Here is a 21,837-nt window from a genome sequence, read left to right as displayed (position 1 = left end):
TTTTACTCAAAAATATTAAGGGACTGTTGGTTACCTGTAGAATAAAGTTCATTCATGTTCATTAGTTTAGCATTTAAGGCATTATTTCCCTTTAAGTATTCTAAATTATAGTCAAATACAGATAGTCACTGATCTATAAATGTGTCCCAACTGTCCTGTCCTTTTTTGCTCAGCTACATTTGTGTTTAATATGTTCTACACACACACACACACACACACACACACACACACACACACACACACACTCCATAATTTCTGCCTCTTGAAACCCTACCTATCTTTTAAGACCCAACTCAGATCATATCCTGTGCTTTAGGAAGCTTTCCCCAACACCCTCATATTGGAAGTAATTTATTCCTCGAAGTTCTCATACTACTTAGCATGTTTTATATTTTTATATTTTTCTCTTTTATATAATGGTTATTTATATGCTTGCTTGGATTATAAACTTATTGAATGCATTTCTTATTTGCCTCTATATATTCCAAATAAGATTACACATAGTAGGCATAGTAAATAGCTTTTGACATTACTTTAAAAATAAATGAAATAAGATAATGACAAGATGAGTTTGGTGCCATGTCATCAAATTATTCTTAGAAGGCTTTGTGGAAGAGATATAACTTAAGCTAGTTCCAAATAGTTAATATTTTGAATTGTAGAGAGAAGAAAGAGTATGTTGGGAATAGCATGTACCAAAAAACAAGTTGGGGGAAGTATAGTATATGTGAAAATTGCTGAGTTAGAGATTATATGAGAGGAGCAATGATAAAATGAAGGTGAGAGAAAGATAGGGATACTATATCATTGAGGACCTGAAAAACAAATTCAGGTTTGTTAAAATCTGTATTATTACTTTCAGTAAAATGTGTGCTTCAGTAAATCTCTTGGCTTAAGCTGCAGTCGTTTTTAAAAGTGTATTTTGTAATATTTACCTGAATATACCAGAATATTTAATTAGTCTTGTTGCTTATTCAGAATGCCAACAAATATTGAGGATTATTAATTCATTTTGAATTAGTGTTATATCAATAAAAGCTGTCACATCAAAAATGCTAAGTTTTTCCCTCTATCTATTATGTCATTTAAAAGGTCCTTTTTTTAAGCTTCAAATATGGTGGTTCTAAATTCAGAGAAATTATTTTAGTTTGTTTTCAAGCCTATAAATCTTTTCCTATCATGAATGGATTAAATGGAGTAAATAGTTTTCTTTCACTGGACTGAAATGCTGCAAATAACCCTTACTTAAAATTTTCTAACATATGACAATTGAGGTAGATGTTGGATAGTTATTTATAGACCAGCTCTCATTTGCTCCAAATAATAAATTGATTAAAAATTCCTCCAATTCCTCTTTCAATATACAATCCTCTATTCCATATTTAATGAAACCAACTAGAAAATTGGAGGGAAAAAAAGAAAACCATATCAGTAAACTATAAAATTGGGAATCTTGAAAAGATAGCTGGCTGTCAAGTATGATTTGATTGTTTATTGATTTAAACTTGTAAGATTTTGACACTTTTTTCTCTCCCATTTCAGTGACTGGACCTCTATCAGAACAGCAGATTGCCTATGTTAGCAGAGAAACACTACAGGTAGTTGAAATATTGATTTTAAAGAATTCCGTATTTTTTCACAAAAAGGAGTAACATCTGATTCATATCGTTGGAGTTTAGTAAATTTGTAAAATACCAGTTAAATATATTTTGGTTTTTCATAGTACAGTTAAATCTATCTTTTGTGAGGGAATGTCTCTTTTTCCAATAAAAATATAAGAATTCAAATATAACTAGAACTACACTGTTTAGGTTCTTTCAGAAAGTATTTCTGTTATTATACATACTATGTTTAACCTAACCTTGCATTCAAATAGAAAACTTGCCAATTATCATAGTGAGAAAAATATATCAATACTATTTATTTCTTAACTATTTTTGAGAAATTGCTCACTTGGTTATTGTATTTTTATCTGCTAGGTGATTTTATTAGTATTCTGAATTTATCATTTCTTTGATTCTGCCTTTAAAATAAATTCAGAGGACTATATTGTAGATTTTGCCTAAACTTGTAATATTATAGGTAAAGGGACAGTACTTTTAAATCTGAGTGTCAGATTTGCTTTTTGATATAAATTTCTTTTTTCTTTGAACCTTCAGGGATTGTATTACCTACACAGTAAAGGAAAAATGCACCGAGATATAAAGGTGTGTATGTTTTATTATAATTTTGTCTTAAATCTTCTCTATTTAAAAAAAAGGAAAGTTTTTCTCTTGGTAAAACTTATTATGCAGAGTTGTCTTGGTATTTTCCTGTTTTGCCATTGAAAAAGAAATGTTACTGGTAAAAAAATTATTTTGTATGAGTAGCATCCATCAATTAAATAACTAATTAATGATGTTGCTATGGTTGAGTTTATCTATACTTGTTTCTGGTGAATAATCTTTGAATTAGTTTGTCTTCATTCATAGTCTTTAAGATTCTTATGTCCTTAAAATTAGGCCTTATGAAATTTTTATATCTTTACATTAAAGAAAACTCTTAATACATTAATGAAGTTCTATTGATAGAACATCAAAATGAGTGATTTGAGGATTACCCAAATGCCCATTTTCTTATACTTTTCATTTGACTTAATGACAAACTGTCTTTTAGTTACTGTGCCTTTGTGGTCAGCAGTCTGTGGTCTGGATCTTGTCCTTTGACTTCTCAGATAATTTCTCCTATTACACTATCTCTCTCATCCTGACACGTCTTTTCCCCTTACATTTGAGTGTTGGATTTTTTTTCTCTTACTATTTTCTTGGTTTCTTTTCCTTTTCTTTCTTGCTTTTTTCTTTCCCCTAAATCTGACAGAATACTTGGCACATAGTAGGTGCCTAATAAGCTATTTTGAATTGAATGCGATTCTTAGGTCTGCACTAATACCAATGGACCCTCAACTGGAAAGAATCCGGTTAGAGAAACTTTTTTACCTCCAACTTTCTCTTCTTACTACTAACAGGTTTTACATAAATCCTATAAAATAACTGCCTATGATTCTGTAGCACTCATTTTTTTAAAATAGTATATTTCATCTTCACTGAGAAACAAACAGTCAAAGGTAAATCATGTCAACAGGGGAAGCAAAATGCCCTTGTTGGTGCCCACTGCTTAATGTTTCTTCTTGCTGAGTCTCCATCAAGTAAACACATTTTTATTTGGGTTACTTTCCTAAGTAGGAAGGTGAGTTGACCGCAGCAGTGATTCAAGTAATCTTCTATTGGCATATTAGTGGAAGAATTTCATTAATAGAAAAATGATAATATCCAAAATTAATAAAAGACTTGAATATTAACGTATACTAATATCAGTTTTTTAAAGTGCTGAAAAAAGTAGAATCTCTTGTTAAAAATAAAAATGAGACTGTGTGAAAGGTAAAATTTGGCTATAAACTTACTGATTCATAATGAATTCTCTGTAATTTAAAATTTGAGCACAGAGACTTTTTGAGACTTACATGTCAGCATTTTAAATATATTTTTAAAAATTTAACCATTAGTGCATTTGTTAATAAAGTGAGTACAAGTTGCATAATTTTAACTAACATTTTCTCACTTTGAAGGGAGCAAATATTCTATTAACAGATAATGGCCATGTGAAGTTAGGTAAGTAATTTGAAATTTTGTGCATTTGTAGATTCTGTATCAGAATGTAATGGGTTTCTTGGAAGATTAGACTTTTTTTTTACAGGTAAAACAATATTTTACCTAATTACAATGAAGAATTCTTCATAATGGTGCTATTTTTATGTCTTATGCTATTAACGTTTTGTTAATTTAATTATGATTTCAATTATTTTCTATTGTGGAAATTCCTTAGTTTCATATAGAAAGAAGATATGTGAGCAAAGTTTTAAATAATTCATTTTACTACATCAAATATACTTATTTTTGATAAGAGGGAAAAAGACATTAAACCTCTACTTAAGCTTAGGAATTTGAGAAAGTAGAAATAAAAAAGATAGTCATTAATATAGTGAAAAAATACTAAGATGTCTGGATTCTTTGGATACCAAGGCAAATCAGCAATAAGCTCTCATTATTTCTCCATCTTTAAATGTGTGTAATATCACCTTATCTACCTTTGCAGATTGTTGTAAGGATCCATGTAGACATTATATGTGAAGTGCTAATATTGAGGTATATTTAGAGCTCGTCTAAAGACATGTTAGTTACTCAGAAGATATTTAGGATTTATTTCATAGAGTTAGAGGTAAAAAGAACCCTAGCAATCATCAAGTCCAGCCCTTCATTTTACAGATTAAGAAACTGAGGCACTACGAGGAAGGATTTTTTAGGGCCCGTGTCTGCCAGGTTTTCCTGATTCACTACACTATGTTGTTGGATTATTATATATATAGTATTTACCTTGTTTTCTTCCTCAATTCAATGCACTTCTTAATCTGCTTATTTACTTTTGGGATCAGTGATGACTTGTTTCTTATTTTGAGGATACTGTTTTTAACAGTATTTTGAGAGGAATACTTCACTTTAGATGCAACCTCTATCTCCCAAAACAAACAACAGAACTGAACAACAGTAGATATTCCTTATGTTGAATGAAATTCCAGACTATTAGTCGTGTTGACTTAGTTTAAAAGTGCTTCTAAGATGGTGATTTCATGAATTTCATTTTATAAGTTATATAAGGGAATTAACAACCTGAATTGCTTCATTTACAAACCTCTGAGATGGAATGATTTATCAATATAATAACTGTGATTTTTAATAATACTAATAATAAGCCAGATATTGTTATTTCAGATAAGATGGATATGTACTTACAAGTTAGAGTAAAAAAAAAAAATCAGATAATATTCAACCAATTCATCTTACTTGTTCTATAAAGTTAGTTGTGATTAATTGGTAATGTACATATTTTATTATCATTCTAATTTTTATGAATAGATGCATCTGGATCATGGCAACATGTTAAATGTAATTTTGTTTGTCTTATTATGGAAATAAGCCAACATAGAGCCTAGAACTCAAAATTATGGTTTGAAAAATAAAATCTTACATAACTCCTAATAATAGTACTGGGTTATATTGTGAGATTTTTTATTCTCCTTGGACAGCTTGTGTTTTTTATTATTTAATATTTATTTATTATTATATCCCTGGTGAGTTAATTGGTTCTGCCTATAGCTAGGGAGGACTGGGGGGAAAGGATCTAATATATAACTTTAAGGTTATGTTTCCAGGATATCTTGGATCCTTTTATTTAGAAAATTTTAATTCCTACTAAAAATGCTATAAAGAATTTTTTTCCCAGTAACAATCTAATGTAATAATACATTATATGATAAACCTCCCAACTTTGACTTGATATCATAATGACATCAATCTCCATAGAAATTTAATTCATGTGAGATTAAATGACAAAATCTCTATTATATATAGATTTGATGTTCTGTAATATTTGCTTAAATTACAAAAATGATAAATAAGTTTAGCCTACCAGGTTTCTGTTTAATTAAAAAGCATGCCTCAAAATAGTTTGTTTGGTTTTTTTTTTTTTTTTTGCATTTAGATTTAGATTTGCATTTATATTTTGCATTTGAAAAATTTTTTAAATTTTCCTTGTAAAACCAATTCCATTTATTTACACTTTTTCTTATTCTTTTAAAAATAGCCGATTTTGGAGTCTCTGCACAGATAACAGCTACAATTGCTAAACGGAAATCTTTCATTGGCACACCATATTGGTAATTTTGTTTTAATTGAATTTTGATATTAGAATTATATTCGAGGTTGGTTTATAAAACATTTTCCTGCTGGATCAGAAAAAATAAACAGATGTGACTTTTTTTTTTTCCTAAGCATGTGAGGCAGAAATACTCCCCACAGTTGACAAATACAGGCATTGGAGTTTTATTAATTCATAAAAAGGAACTCTAGAAAAATGTTTCTGTTACTAGAAATATTCTGTCAGAATTTGATCATTTCTCATCTGGTATTTCTTTTACAATCCCATGTTATCACTAATCAACTCTGGGCCCCCATCACATTATATCTATGTCTCTAATCTGTTCTTTAACCCTTTATCAAATTTTAATTTTTCTTCTGAGTGTCATTCTATTTTCTATTGAAACAAATCTAACTTCCATAGCATTAATTTGAAAATTTTGGTCCTCATTAGTCTTTTCAGCCTTATCCTCTAGTATTCTAATCTGAGAACTATCCTCTTCAAATAAACTAGCCTGCTCATTATTTCCAGAATCTTTCCTCTGGGACCTCCCTAAAGAACCCTCTCCTTTACCATGCCTCATTGCTGTGCCATAGATATTCTACTTAAGCTTCGCCCTTTTTATTAGACCATCCCCAACCCCTCCCCTGGTTAGGTCCCAGGGTTGCTACTTCCTCCTGCCATTCTCTCTTCCCTAAAATCTTGTAGGTCTTAGTATCTGTACACCTCATATAGGCCAAGTGAGGCAAGAGAAGAGCATTGGACTTGGGATCAGGAGAGACTCAAGGTTAAGTGTCCACTCAGATACTAAGTGAATGACTATAGCAATTGACTTTTTATCTATTTAAGCTTCTTTTGTCATCTGTAAAAATGAAGGTGATAATTGTAATGTTGATTTTACTGGATTTTTGTAAAGGTCCAAGGAGATAATGTTTGAAAAGATCCCACCAGTAGTTCCATCATAATTTAACATTCATTACATTTGGCATTCACTATTGGCGAATGGGTGATAACTTTTTGTATACTCTTGTCTCTCCAGTTTAATTATAAATTGAAAGCTTTCCCATTCTTGTGTCTTTGTCCCAAGGATAGTATCCTGCAAAAGTATAGCAGCATAGTAAATGCTGTTTGTAGATAATGTTGATCTCTTAGACTGCTTGTCCAAGGTTCCCCTGACTTCAGAAATGAAGTAATTGCACTTGTTCTTAAATTTAATTAATCATAGGATTTAGAATTGTAAGGGAGTTGAGAATTTTAATTCAAACTCTCTTATTCTTATCTGAACCTATTAAATTATAACAAAGTAGTTTATTGTTTTTAATTTGCCTTCTTAAAACCTTTTTCTCTTGACAAAGGAGATTTTTTTTTTTCTATTCATCAGGAATGCTTTTTAACTTTTACAGTAATTCAACTGGGCCAAATTAAAATTACAGATTTAAATTTTGCTATATTTTAAATAAGAGCAACTAGCTGGTGTAGAAAATAGATTTCTGGGCTGGGAATCAGAAACACTCATTTTTGTGAGTTCAAATCCTGTCTCAGACACTTTTACCTGTAAAACGAATTAGAAAAAGAATGTGGCAAATGACTCCAGTATCTTTAATAAGAAAATCTCAATCACAACTGAACAGTCAGCCACAATTTTAAGTCACACACATACACTCATAAATTTACATCAGTTAACTGGATTAACTTCAGGTAAAATCATAAATTGGTAGAAGTTTGTTTTTGTTAATCTTACAGACTTTTACTTTTAGTTCCCTTCTTCTCCATGCCAGGCATTATTATTCTCCCTTCTTTTCTCTCCTCTTAGCTACATTATGTTTTAGAAAAGAATTCCTTATGAAGTTATTAATTTGTTTAGCATTAAAATGTTTTCCCTCCCAGAACAGAATATTTGTCTTTAGATTCTTTTGTTCTTTTAAATAACTTCAGGTCTTCATCTTATATTCAAGTCAATCAATCAACAACCATTTGTTTAGTGCCTATTTGGTATTTTTTTTTCATTTTATTTATTTTTAATATACACATTGCTTTATGAATCATGTTGGAAGAGAAAAATTAAAGCAAAAGGGAAAAACCCTGGGAGAGATTTTTTTAAAAAAGAAAAAAGAAGTGAACATAGCATGTGTCTATTTGTTATTTTAAAAGATCTTCTATAAGTAATAGAATTACATGCTTAATTAGTAGGGGTTTTGCGGGACTTTTTATTCCCTCCAAAGTGGAAAAGAGTGAATTTCTGATAGTGGAGTTTCTGTCGTCATACAAATAGTATGATTTGATACAGAGTCATACAAGTAGGAAAAATCTCTTTAGGGAAGCATGGTTTCTAAAGATCCTTAAAATTAAATTATTTAGATTATAAGACCACCTGCCCTATTTAAAATGCCACTCTGAAGTAGAAAAGTTGTAGGAATACAAATTTCATTATTTTTTGTTATAAAATTGGTGACTGAGCAACTTTTTGTCTGTAAAGAACAGTACCTAAATTTGTTTGTGATCAAATAAATTTTTTTATTCAATTTTCTTTCATTTCCAGTTGCTAATTTTATCCTCCAACCTGCCATTAAGAAGGAAGGGGAAAAAAATACCATTAATATAAATGGACGAAAATATGTGTGTGTGTTTAGTTATGAAAAATAAAGAACGGTATAGTTAAAACAAAATTGTATCAAACTTGAAAGGAACAAACGTATTCTAATTTAGATAAAGAAATCATGTTATGGGGCAGCTAGGTGATGCAGTGGATAGAGCACCAGCTCTGAAGTCAGGAGGACCTGAGTTCAAATGTGGTCTCAGACACTTAATACTTCCTGGCTGTGTGATCCTAGGCAAGTCACTTAACCCCAATTGCCTCAGCAAAAAAATGAAAGAAAAAATAAACCATATTAAAACTTGACAACAAATAAACTATATGCAAGTGATTTATCCAAATCATTGTCTTCGATTGTGCCTGGCCCATGGTAATAATTCCAGTGGTTAATAATGGAAACATTTAATCATTCAACTGTGTGTTGTCTTGATGCTAAACAGCTAGAATAAATAATTTTTTCTTTTAGCTGACCTAATAAAATCATGATTTGGACATCATGTAAATTCAGATTGAATATAGTAATTAGATGTGTAAAACAAAGTATATCAAATTTAAAGAGAAAAAATATTTCTAAAAGATCTTAAGTGATTTTTTTTAATCTGAGGAAGAAAATATGATGTAAACATTTACTGTTACGTATTCCTCAGGATGGCTCCTGAAGTAGCTGCAGTGGAAAGAAAAGGTGGATACAACCAGCTATGTGACCTGTGGGCAGTGGGAATAACTGCAATAGAGCTTGCAGAACTCCAGCCTCCCATGTTTGATTTGCATCCAATGAGGTTAATCATCTTCTTTCCTCTCTCTCTCCTCCCTCCCTTCCTTTCTTCCTTTCTCCCTTCTTGCCTTCCTTCCCTCCCTTCCTTCATTACTTCCTTTTAAATGAGAATTTTGCAAAAGTATTTATAATTCAGATTATTTCTGTAACCTTGGTTTTCCCAAATTGTAAATAATTAAAACTGCAATATTCATAGCCAATTCATATAACAATATGAAATATAGTTTAAAATAATTTAATTTATTGGCTAATAATTTATTAGTGATTTTTTTTTTTTTTTAGAGCATTGTTCTTGATGACAAAAAGCAACTTTCAGCCACCGAAGCTAAAGGACAAAATGAAATGGTAAGTGTTTTCTTGATAGTCACTTAAATGTCTACTTTTGTCAACTTTTAACTAGAAATGCTCATAATGTTGTTTAATTTATTAGGTCAAATAGTTTTCATCATTTTGTGAAAATGGCACTTACCAAAAATCCAAAAAAAAGGCCAACAGCTGAAAAGTTACTGCAGGTATTTTCTTTTCTGAATATTTATATCTTTATGTAAAAACATCACCCATTTATCTTTTTAATATATTTTTATCCTATTTCCTTTTATCCCATAGCACCCCTTTGTAACACAACCTTTAACCCGATCATTGGCTATTGAACTTTTGGACAAAGTTAATAATCCAGATCATACCACTTACCATGACTTTGATGATGATGATCCTGAGGTAAGATTGTTTTGTTCCCCACTCAGTATTCATTCTGTCTTTCCACTCATCTCCTCTCATAAAAGAAGGTAAGTATTTCTTCCTCCATTAAAAATTACTGATATTTAAAACAATTTTTTGCGTATACATAGTTCATTTGTAGGTAATACTTTATATGCTTATTCAAAATTAGGCTGAGGTAATCAATAAATAAAACAAATAAAAAGATTATCAGTTGTAGGATTTAGTCTAAATAAATTACTCTAGACAATAATAGATAACCTATCAATATTGCTTCTCTAGGAAGCAGTTTACTGAGAGTCACTGCAGAAAAGGTTAAAAGAAAAAAAGTACTGTTTTTAGACTCAGATTCCCTGATTGAAATCCTGTCCTTGCTACCTATTACTTTCTTTGGACAAGTCTCCTTACTGTATTGAACCTCGGTTACCTTAGCTATAAATAAGACAGACTTGTATACCACTACCATTCCCTTAGAAGTCCATGACGATCCAATAAAATCATTATTTTTTGATAAAGCAATGATTTAAATAAAGAAACCAAATTAGAAATCTTTTTTTTTTTTTTTTAAAGCCAAATAACATGTGTTCCTGCCAGACTTGGAAATAGACTTTATACTTTTCTTTTGTAAAAGAAGTCTCATTCTTCCATTTCTAGTCTACTTCTTAAAACATTTGGCTAGCTTTATTGCTCATGTTGAAAGAACTCCATAAGATCCTCACTGGGCTTATGCAGAATGTGGAATGTCCATATGTTAGAGAATAAGTTCAGAGCTTAGAAAAAATTTCACAGCCAACACTCCTAGTAACAGGGACAATAAAAATAATTGCCTATTCCCTATCATGACCCAGGTCAGAGTAATTGTTAGCTATAGTAGTTGATGCAGTTCATAGATACGTAAGACAGGTATCTATTTTAATCAATAATAAAGTAAAGGAAGCCAGTGGCTTCATAGACCATGCTAGAGAACACTCAGTTTTTGATAGTGACAACCACAGCAAGACTTGCTGTAGTACTCTCCCCAGTTCTCCAGAGAGTTTTCTATGTGCAAATGAGCTATATTATTCCTTGTATGGACAATGGACTCTAATGGGGAAAACTCTCTTTGGTCAAAAGATGTGTGATCCAATCCTGACTTGGATGCTCACCACCAATGTGAGTTCAGGCAAGTCAGTGAGCCTCTCTGAGCCTCGGTCTTCAGACAGATAAAAGGAGGTATCTGAATCAAGTGCCCCTTCAAAATTCCTTCAAATGATCTTCCAAAGATAGCCTCAAATATGGGGTTTGCTCGAGATAATCATAGTGGGAGAAAGACTGTGGTTTTTGAGACTTTTCCATAGTAATCTGTTAAATTGTTCTTCAGTGGAACTTTCAGTTTTACTACTTAGCTCTTATCTTCTCTTAAAATTAATTATTTTAAGATCTGGGTTTTTTTTTTTTTTTAACAAAGGAGAGAAGTAAATTGAATTTGGCAAATTTCTATTAAGGAAGAAATATATTTAAACTTCCTTAGGATAGAAATTATTTTATCCTCTTATCATTCTAGAAGTTTACAATTGTAGATTGTATGATAGCCACAAGATAATGCATGTAAGAACTGAAATGTGCCTAAAGAAAAATAGTTTTCTCTATCAAAGCTTGAGCAGCTAGATAGTAGAGTGGATAGAGTGCTGGGTCTCATTCAAACTGTTTATATTGTTAAGTATTTCTGTTTAGACTTATATTCTGTCTTCTGTAAGTTTTTACAAGCAAATTTCTGATTGGGGAGTCCTCTTATTCTCCTTGTTTTGACAGTGGATTTGCAATGGATGAACTTAGCTATACAATTATTAGAATCTATGTCAATACAATCCATTTCTCACCTCTTTATAAACCTAATTGGGTTAAGAGCATTCTAGTCATCCATGTTCACAATCTTGGCTTTTTTATTCAACTTTACATTTATTTTCACCTAACAAATTCAGTCATTTGCTGTATCTTGTCATTTTCATTATGGGGGAGCTAATTATGCTAATTATACCAGTACACTACTTACATACAGGACTTTATATAGCTAGGTAGCCTAAAATCAGAAATGCCTGAGATTCAGATTTGGCCACAAATACTAGCTGGGTGTATATAGGCAAGACATTCAACCTTTGTCTCAATTTCCTCACCTATAAAATGTAGATAACAGTTCTCAGAATTATCATGGGGATCAAATGACATATTTGTAAAATTTTAATTAGCATAGCACCTAGCACTCAATATATTTGATATAAATGCTTTTTCTCCTTCCCTTATTCCCCTCCTTAACCACTCTGTTAAGCATGGAAGATACAAAAAATAATATGCCCTTAACGAGCTCATGATCTAAAGGAAAAGAAAACAATACATTTGTACAAACAAGTTATATACAGGCTAGAGAAAGGAAATTATAACTGGGAATGATTTCCTGAAGAAGGTCAGATTTTAGTTGGGATTTCAGTCAGCAGAAATGAAGAGAAAGAGCACCCTAAGCATTAGAAATAGCCAGAAAAAAAGTGGGATGCCTTAGTTATTAAAGACCAATAACAAAAAAACTATAAGAAAAATTGAAAGGTATTGGAGGTAGGAGAGGAATTAAATTATTAAAGACTTTGAACACCAAATAGGATTTTGTAATTGATTTTGGAGGTTCTGGGGAGCCACTGGGATTTATGGAATGAAAACAGGGTGACATGGTCAGACCTGCACTTTGGAAATATTTTGGTAGCTTGAGTGGAGAATGAATTATTTTGGGAGAGAGTTGAGGCAGGCAGATCCACCAGCAAACTATTATTGCAAGAGTCCAAGCATGAAGTATGAGGGTCTGCACTTAGACTGGCCAATATCCAGGGAAAGAAGATAGCATATTTGGGAGAAATTAATAGGCAACATAATGAATATGGGAAAGGAAGTTTAGTCAAAAATAACATTTAAGTTTCAAGCCTGAGGTCTTGGAGGATGATGTGCCTCTCTACAATAACAAAGTTAGGAGGAAAGAACTGTTTGGGTAGAAAAGGTAATGAGTTCAGTTTTGGATATGTTGAACTTAAAATATCTACATTACATTTAATTTGAGATATATGAAAGAGAATTAGAAGTACAAGACTGGAAGTTAGCAGAGAAATTGGGATAGAATGGGTAGATTTAAAAAGCATCAGCATAGAGATGATAATTAAATACATAGGAGCTAATGACTTTCGAAAATGAAATGGTATACAAGAAGAGAAGAGGACTCTGAAAAGACACTTATAGAATACATATGATTAGTATGATAGTTGAAGATCCATCAAAGAGGATTGAGAAGGAGCAGGTTTGATAAGTAGGCGAACCAGGAGAAAGTAGTGTCTTGAAACCGAGAGAGAAAAGAGTATTGATAAGATCACACATTGTTGATAAAGAGCTATAGAGAAGTCAAAAAAATGAAGATTGAGAAAAGGTCATTGGATTTGAGAATCAGATCATTGCTAATTTTGAAAAGAGCAATTTTTGTGGAATGGTAAAGTCATATGCTAGAATGTAGGGACTTAAGGAAGTGGGAAAACCTATTTTAGACTACCTTTTCAAAAAGTTTGGCCACAAGAGCCAGAAGACATATAGGATGATAGTTGCCCAGAAAGAATGATCAAATGAAGGAGAGAAGGAGGTGATAGTGGTAATGGTGTTTTGGGAGGATGGAGGATGGAGGAGACATGAACATGTTTTTCGGTAGTAAGGAAAGAGAGCTGCACAGTGAATGTTAACACAAAGGGCAATCTGTTGCGTTTGGATGATGATGTAGAGGTATTTAAAATGTCAAATGCGTAGAGTATGACAGACCATGTGTGAATGTTAATCACTGGGGGGAAGTACTATTCCTCTTCTCAAAGGAGGCTGGAGATCTGGCTGAACATAATAGTAGCAGGAGATAGAAACTCCAACCCCAGATGAGAGTTTCCATTTCGCTACTTTTTTCTCAGAAACCTGGGCATTATGCAGGAGAATGAAGTTCCATTCTCCATTAATTTCTCTCTTCCTCATCCCTCCAGGGAGATCCACAGTAGCTCTTGAGTCTGGCTTCTCTTTTGTATCTATGTCCACCACCCAAATTCAAACGTTATTTCTTACTTCAGCTATTGAAATAGTGATATAATTGGTCTCAAACCTTTTCATCTGACATTCTTTTGTTCACACAGTTGCCAGAGTATTTTTACTCAAGTGGAGGCCTGACCATTTCACTCACATATTTGGTAAATCCCAGTAGTTCCCTATTATTTCTCTGATTGAGTGTTATCTTTTCTGTTTAACTTGTAAAAAAAAAAAAAAAAAAAACCCTTTAAATCTTAAGCTAAAACCTTCCCTTTCCAACCTGCTCTATTTTGTTCTTTCTCCTCCCTTGCTCTGTGGTCCAGTCAGGAAAACTTTCTATCTGTTCTTCAAATAGGACATTCCAATCTCTTCCTTGCACTTACTGTTCTCCATAACTAGAGTGCAACTTTTTCCTCTCCAACTTAGAATTTTTTTTTTCATCCAAATTCGTCTTAAGTATCACATTCTGTAGAAAAACTGTTGTTCCACTTCCCTGTTATTTTCCCTTCCCTGCTTACCCTCACTAAATTATATTTTATACATTTTTATATAGACATGTTGTCTCCTCCGTTGAAATATAAGCTGGTTCCTTGAGGCCAGAACTGTTGCATTTTTTTATCTTTTGTCTTCAACACCTGGAATAGCAATTGGCATATATATTGAATCATGGCATCCATTTAGTCTATGTACCACAATAACTATATAAATGATAATATAGTTATCTAGTCTCTGCTTAAAAATCTTTAAGTAGAGGAAATTCACTACCTCTCCAAAGCATCCCATTCTACTTGGAAACATTCTAATTGAGAGTTTTGCATGAAATTGAGCTTGAATTGGACTTTTTTGCACCTTGTACCTATTGCTTCTGGTTCCACCCTCTGAAGTCTAATGGTATAAGTCTAATCCCTCTTCCACATGACAACCCTTCAGATATCTGAAGAGAATTATGATTGCTTCCTCCTTCCCCCAGATTCTCCTCCAGCTTAATCCCAGTTTCTTTAACTATCTATATATGACATGAACTCAAGTCCCTTCACCATCCTGGTGAACCTCCTGTATACCCTGCAGCTTGTTTGTTTAGTCTTTAGACCATATCACCCAGACAAACACACAAATTATCAAGTGGAATATGACAAGTGCAGCTTATAGGAGCACTGTTATAGTTCTATAGGTTATACAGCTCTTATAATAAAAAATCCTTTTTTCAGAACAACCACCATCTATCAGTGCTTTTCTTGTCATACACTTTTTTAAGTTGGTTTTTTTCCCTATTAAATATCATTTTAATGAATTCATCTCAGTGCTCTAACCCATCATTCTTTGGGATGCTGATTCTGCCACTGAGAAAGCTATCTCCACCACTCCTTCACCCCTCAACTTGTTGTCATCTGCAAATTTGGTGGGCTATTCATCTATTTATATATCCAAGACCTTGATAAAAATGTTAAACAGCAAAGGACCGAGCACATAACTCTAGAATATTCCATTGGAAACTTTATGTTGTATTGACATTGAACATTAGAAACTTTTCTTTTGAGTCTGGCTATCCAACGAGTTTTGAATCTATATCATTGTGTTTTGTGGATTGTTACCATTTTTTCCACTAAAAGAGGATGAGACACATTATTCAAATTTATTTCATATTTTGATGAAATCTAATAGATCCATATGATTCCCCTTATCTACACTAATATTTAGTAATTATATGAAAAAAGGAAGTCAGTTTAATTTGCCATGTTGTTTCTAAGCATCTGCTATTTCAGATCATTCTGCTGTCAATATTTTGGTACCGATGGATCTCTTCTTCATTGAATAACTTTTCTTGAATCATAATCCCAGAAGTATACTCCCTAAGTCAAGGATTATGAAAATTTTGTACATTTTTTTACATAATTCAAATGACTTTTTATAATTGTTAGATAGCTCGGTCAGAAGTGAATTGGCTTGACTGTTTTCCTATAGACTCACCAATATTTAATTTTTTATTCTTTATCATCTTTGCTATTTTGATTGTGTTGCTATGTATTTTTCTGATTATTTTGATTTTGGACACTATTATTAGAGATAGCTATTCTATATAAGAAAAAAAGATTTTCTTTTGACTTTATTCTTGGTCCATTAATTTTATTTATGCAAAAACACAACTATAAAATTCTTTTAAATAATAGATTCTATCAAATTAGTATATTAATTTTATAAAATTTAATAAACTATATAAAATAATTGAAATTCTATCTTGTCTTTTAGATTACTCTCCATCCTATAGCTGATTACAAATGCTTCTTTATCTGTAGTCATGTATAATGAATGTAACCTTCCATCCCCCTTTATTTTCTTTTTTGTTGAGGCAATTGTCGCTAAATGACTTGCCCAGGATCACAAGCTAGGAAGTGTTAAGTGTCTGAGGGCAGATTTGAATTGGGACCTCTTGACTTCAAGGCTGGTACTTTGTCAACACTGTATCACCTAGCTGCCCCAATCCCCTTTTATTTTCTTATAAATGTATACATTTATAAGTATAGCACATATTGTATAAAATACTGTCTTAAATCCATTAAGTTTTCTCTAACTCTGTTTGAATAAAGAATATTTTCCAAAATAATTTACTTAGGTTTATTAAGCATACACTAGATTTCAGAATAAATAAGCTTCTTTTCTAATCTATTTCACTGATCTACTTTTCATTACCTAGATCCAGATCATTTTAGTAATTAAATCGACTTTAGTCCCAACATTTTCCGGTCATATTCTTGACCCCTTTTGTCACTATTTGAATTTCATTGTTATCTTATGTAATTCTATACAGTTATTCCTTTGGCAGTTTAACAGTAATATTATTTATGTAGCACTTACTATATGTCAGACACTCTACAGAACTCTTTACAATTATTTTCTTGTTTGATCTTTACAACAGCCCAAGGATGTAGATACTATTAATTTTTTTTTTAAAGGGGAGGTCACTGTCATTTTTGTTTGATGATTGGGATATGCTATTTGAGTTACTTGAAATTTCGTATTTTTGATATTTATGGAGATTATTTTTTCCCAGTTAATAAATTTCAAGTTTTATATCTTCTTTGGTAAATTGTTCCTTTTATTATTTAGTCATTGAGAAACAAGATGTTGAACTTGAGCAGTTGTCAGTACCTTCTGAATTTCATGGGATCATAGGATCACTTCCAACTTTTCAAAGCATAGTTCAAGTGCCACTTCCTTCAAGAGGCTTTTATTGATTTCTTTTGTTGTTAATTTAGCCCCACCAAAAAACTATTCATTTCATATGCACCTTTACTTATCAGTGAGTATATTGTATCTGTATCACCACCTTCACTGTAGTGCCCAACACTCAGACCCTTAACAAATGTTTTTTGCTTTTGACTGAAATGGCATAAATACAAAGAAAATTCAATAAGAGACCTGAACTAAGGCACGGTGCTAAAGAAAGCTTTGTAGAGGAATGTGTTGTATCCAACACGTAGATTGTAAAGTCCTTGAGTACAAAGCCTGTCTCCTCTCCTTGTATTTACATTACTACTTTCATTATAGTGCCAAGTAGTCAGAATTTTAACTGAAATATATAGGAAGAAAGAGAATGTGAAATTGAATTCCAGCTATAGGGGGAATGATGAAAATAAATTTAAAGAGGTAAGAAAGGGTGAAATGAGTTCCTTTAGCAGGAAGAGGGGTGGGGGGGAGGAAGAAAAAATAGATAAGAACAAGTTTGGGAAGAAGTTTGCTCTTTAATCTCTTAAGCATCAGGGAACCATTGAACATTCTTAAATAGGGGATTGTTATAATCCTTGAAAACTGATTTATACACTTCGACAACGATATTGTATGAGGACATATTTTGATGGAAGTGGATTTCTTTGACAAAGAGACCTGAGTTTCAATTGATAAATGACGGACAAAAGCAGCTACACCCAAAGAAAGAACACTGGGAAACGAATGTGAACTATCTGCATTTTTGTTTTTCTTCCTGGGTTATTTATACCTTCTGAATCCAATTCTCCCTATGCAACAAGAGAACTGTTCGGTTCTGCAAACATATATTGTATCTAGGATATACTGCAACATATCCAACATATAAAGGACTGCTTGCCATCTAGGAGAGGGGGTGGAGGGAGGGAGGGAAAAAAAATTGGAACAGAAACGAGTGTCAATATAAAGTAATTATTAAATAAAAATTTAAAAAGAAAAAGAAAAGAAAACTGATATGGTCAAACATGCTTATAGGAGAGAATGAATGGCAATACACTATTTAAAATGTTTAATTACCTTTGCTGGCTTCAAAATCAGAAAACTTGGGTTCAAATCTAGTGTCAATATCAACATTGTTACTTTTATTTTCTTGGATCTTGAATTTCCATAAATTCTTATATATAAATGGCACAAATTATTATTATCCATTATATAACATTCCCATTGTACTTACTGGTAATCTTTTTGAATTCAATGCTAGGAGATCCTAAATGAATAGCTAATTTTTCATCTTTTTTGTAGGAAGTATTTAATCTCTTAAAGTTGTTATAAGTATGTGTGTATATAGGCATATGTAACAAATGGGCATATATGTGCAAAATATACTATCATATTTATTTTAATATTGATTTTAAACAACTTGACAAATATCACTTTCTATTTAAAGCAAATGATGATTTAAGCCATCCAAATATTATGAATTGTGATTTTTGTGTTTCCTATTACAAACACAAGTTTATGGGTTATGTATTTTAAACATTTATTAAAATGTTATGTCATCTGTGTTTTCACTTAAAATGAAGAATTATTCCAAATTTAGCGAAATGTGTAGACTAGTCTGTATTGCTTGTTATCAAAAGCTCTGTTTTTGTTCATTTTTTTTCCTCTTTCCTAGCCTCTGGTTGTTGTGCCTCACAGAATACATTCAACAAGTAGAAATGTGAGAGAAGAAAAGACACGCTCTGAGATAAACTGTAAGCATTTATAACACAATAGCATAACCACAGGAAAGAAAATTTTCAAGTATTGAAATTTAGACTGGTACTTGTTTTTATGTTTTTCTCTACTTGTTTTTATTTTTTTTCTCCATGTTTATTTAGTATGAATTTGGAAAGAAAAAATATTACTTTTATATGATTTTTTTTCTCCCACTGAGCATTCAACATTTTCAAAATACTGATATTTAAGTTCATTTAATTGATTTCAACAGATGTTAAGCGGTAATTATAAACAAGGCATCCCGGATACAAAGATAAAAGTCATTGATAGTTATTAGGCTCAAGGAGTTTACAATCCTAACGATTTAAGTAAAAATGTATTATTTATTACAGCCTTCCTGAGTGTTGTGTTTTGCTGTTTTGGGCTAAGGGACTGGGGGATAAAAAGCCTTTTTTACTAGAGCATGTGGTAGCATTTACCACTATTATCAATCTATATCACTACTTGAAATCATTTCTTGACAATGATAGCTTTTAAAACAACAATATAGGAGTAGTAATTGTTGTTTCTATTGTACGCTTTATTTGTATAAAGTTCCCTTACTACTGCCTCTGTATCTAATCTATTTTCAAGACCTGTTTCCCTTTGTGATTTTTTCAAATAGATGTTCTTTTCTCCTCTGACACCATTGTCACCCTAGTGCAAGCCCCCATTGCCTCAGGTCTGCACCATTGCAATAGTTGGCTAGTGGACTGCTCCAAGTCTCTCTGTACCAATATTTGCCCCTCTGAAAAGTGACTTCGTAATGCTAGGGTATCACCTCTCTCTTAGTAAGATGCAGTGACTCCCTGTCACTTCCAGGAACAGATAAAATTCTGTTAGCTGTACAAAGCCTCTCGTTAACTGATTTTTCTTTCTCTTATTTCCATACCTGTTAACTTTAATAGCCTCATGTACTCTCTGATCCAGTGACACCGGCTGCCTCTTCATCATTGCTTGTACAAGGCATCCTACCTTTTAATTAAGGGCATTTTCTGTGGCTGTCTCCCATGCTTGAATTCTCTTCTGCTTTATTTTTGTTTCCTGATTTCCCTGACTAGTCAAGTCCCAGCTAAAATCTCACTTTCTACAGGAAGCCTTTCCTGATCTCTTTGAGTACTAGCACCTTGTCTTTGTTGCTTATTTCCCATTTATGCAGCACAGAGCAGTATAGAGTTGTTTGAATACTGCTTCTGCCATTATCTCAGATGAAATAATATTTGTAAAGTGCTTAGCACAATACAGGCACTATTTCAATAAAATAGATTTTATTGGTAATGCTAAGGATTTATTTTATGCATTTACAAACATTCTGCAAAAGGATCCCTCCTTATTCTCATCAAACTAACAAAGGAATTCATGAAACAAAAAAGGCTAAGAACCTCTGCCATAGATGATGTTCTCCAGATACTCTTGCTTATTGATAACATTCTATTGTTTCCAACCTTGAAACAATACAAAGCTGCCTAAATGGGATACATTGTCATTCAAAAGAGTTTAACCTAACTGGTCATCCAGGAAAACCCAAAGAAATGAAAATTGCCTCTGGATAAGAGGCAATTGGGCTTCATCTTCTTTCTACCATGTCTGGTACTTGGCACAGTGAGAGAAAATCACACAACTATGATAACCTTAGTTACTATAAATTTATATTAATCTGATCTTAAATGCTTTCATTCTTTTCTCCTTAACCGTCACACTGATGAGGTTTAGATTTGGGGAACCTAGAGGAAATTAGGGTTTCTGGTGGTCAGGGAGTTAAATGATGTCTAGTGGCAGGTTCGGGGTTCAGGATAGGTTTGGCTCCCCTGCACTCCCTTGGGATTCAGCACAAGGGTAGGGAGTTTTGGGGAATCCCCTTCTGGCGGCACAGAAGTTCCCTGTAAAGGAATTTACAGACCTGAAAACCTAGATTGATAACAGAGGTTTATTATGGGGATGGGTTAAAGTCTAGTTAAGCAAATAGGTGAGAATAATAAGATGATGGCACTAGAAAAAGTATTCCAGTGGGCAGAGGCCCTTGGCATGCCAAGTATAGTATAGAATGGCATGTTTGGAATCTTTGCTCAAGAGAGGATTTTAGTTTGGCTCTTTTTGTAATGAGAGATTTAGCTAAAGAGGGTCCATGGGTGGAGTCCCAAGTTGGCTCAGATCCAATGGGGGCTGGGACAAGTTCATATCTCCTATTGGAATTCAGTGGGATGCTTTTGACCAGAATTTGTGAATCAAAGGTCTTGGCTTCCTGAACTGATAATGAATCAACCAGGAGGGGCTGAGGGTAATCTGAAAGGAATCATAAATGCAGTTTCTTAAAGGAACCACAACCCACTTCAACATCACATGTAGCTGTTATTCATGCCTTTTCTTCTCAAGCCTCCTAGATCTCACTGCCTATGTTATCAAGAAACTAAGTGCAAGCCCTCATGAACTTCTCCCCTATCCCATACCTTTAAGCTGCTCAGCATTGTTCCCTTCTCTCCTCTTCTGGTCCTGTCTTGGAGGAAGAAAAGGCCCTACTCACCTAGACCTTCCTCTTTGTGCCTTTGCTTCCTTCTCTTTCTCTCTCCCCAGCAAAGTTTGCCCCTTCAGTTATCTCCTTAATTTTTCTGTTTCCATATCTTCCTCCCCATTTTCCATCACACAGACTTGGATCTGTCCAAGTCTTTGAAAATTTCACTTGGCTCAAGCTATTATCTGACATTTCTGTTCTCTTTTAAAGGCAAACTCCTGAAAAAAAGTTTTTTGCTCTTTGGCTGTGCTTTTTCCACTTTTTGCTACCCTGTAGTCTTTCAATCTTGTCATTTGTCTGAAAATTATTCCTTTATACTTATCAATAAATCACTAAAATTATGACATCTTACTCCTTTTCTTTCTTGACGTGTTTGGTACTGATGGTCATTTTTTAATGGACACATCTTTTTCATCAATCTTCTCCCTATTACACCATTCGTTCTCTCAATAAACTTTGCTGAGTCACAATCTAGGTCATTCTCCT

General features: G+C 32.7%; 1 protein-coding gene across 4 annotated transcripts in view; it reads left to right on the top strand.

Annotated features, from left to right (window-relative positions):
• MAP4K3 (mitogen-activated protein kinase kinase kinase kinase 3) overlaps nt 1-21,837 on the top strand; it is a 191,730-nt gene that overhangs the window by 94,194 nt on the left and 75,699 nt on the right. For all 4 annotated transcript variants that reach the window (XM_051975155.1, XM_051975157.1, XM_051975156.1 and 1 more), the window contains exons 5-13: nt 1,543-1,598; nt 2,160-2,207; nt 3,605-3,647; nt 5,677-5,749; nt 8,971-9,102; nt 9,381-9,443; nt 9,529-9,610; nt 9,705-9,815; nt 18,760-18,838. In XM_051975155.1, the coding sequence (XP_051831115.1) occupies nt 1,543-1,598; nt 2,160-2,207; nt 3,605-3,647; nt 5,677-5,749; nt 8,971-9,102; nt 9,381-9,443; nt 9,529-9,610; nt 9,705-9,815; nt 18,760-18,838 (687 nt within the window). The remainder of the gene's footprint in view (nt 1-1,542; nt 1,599-2,159; nt 2,208-3,604; nt 3,648-5,676; nt 5,750-8,970; nt 9,103-9,380; nt 9,444-9,528; nt 9,611-9,704; nt 9,816-18,759; nt 18,839-21,837) is intronic.

This window comes from Antechinus flavipes, chromosome 2, assembly GCF_016432865.1.
Source record: "Antechinus flavipes isolate AdamAnt ecotype Samford, QLD, Australia chromosome 2, AdamAnt_v2, whole genome shotgun sequence".
Lineage (NCBI taxonomy): Eukaryota > Metazoa > Chordata > Mammalia > Dasyuromorphia > Dasyuridae > Antechinus > Antechinus flavipes.
This window is presented reverse-complemented; position numbering and strand designations above follow the sequence as displayed.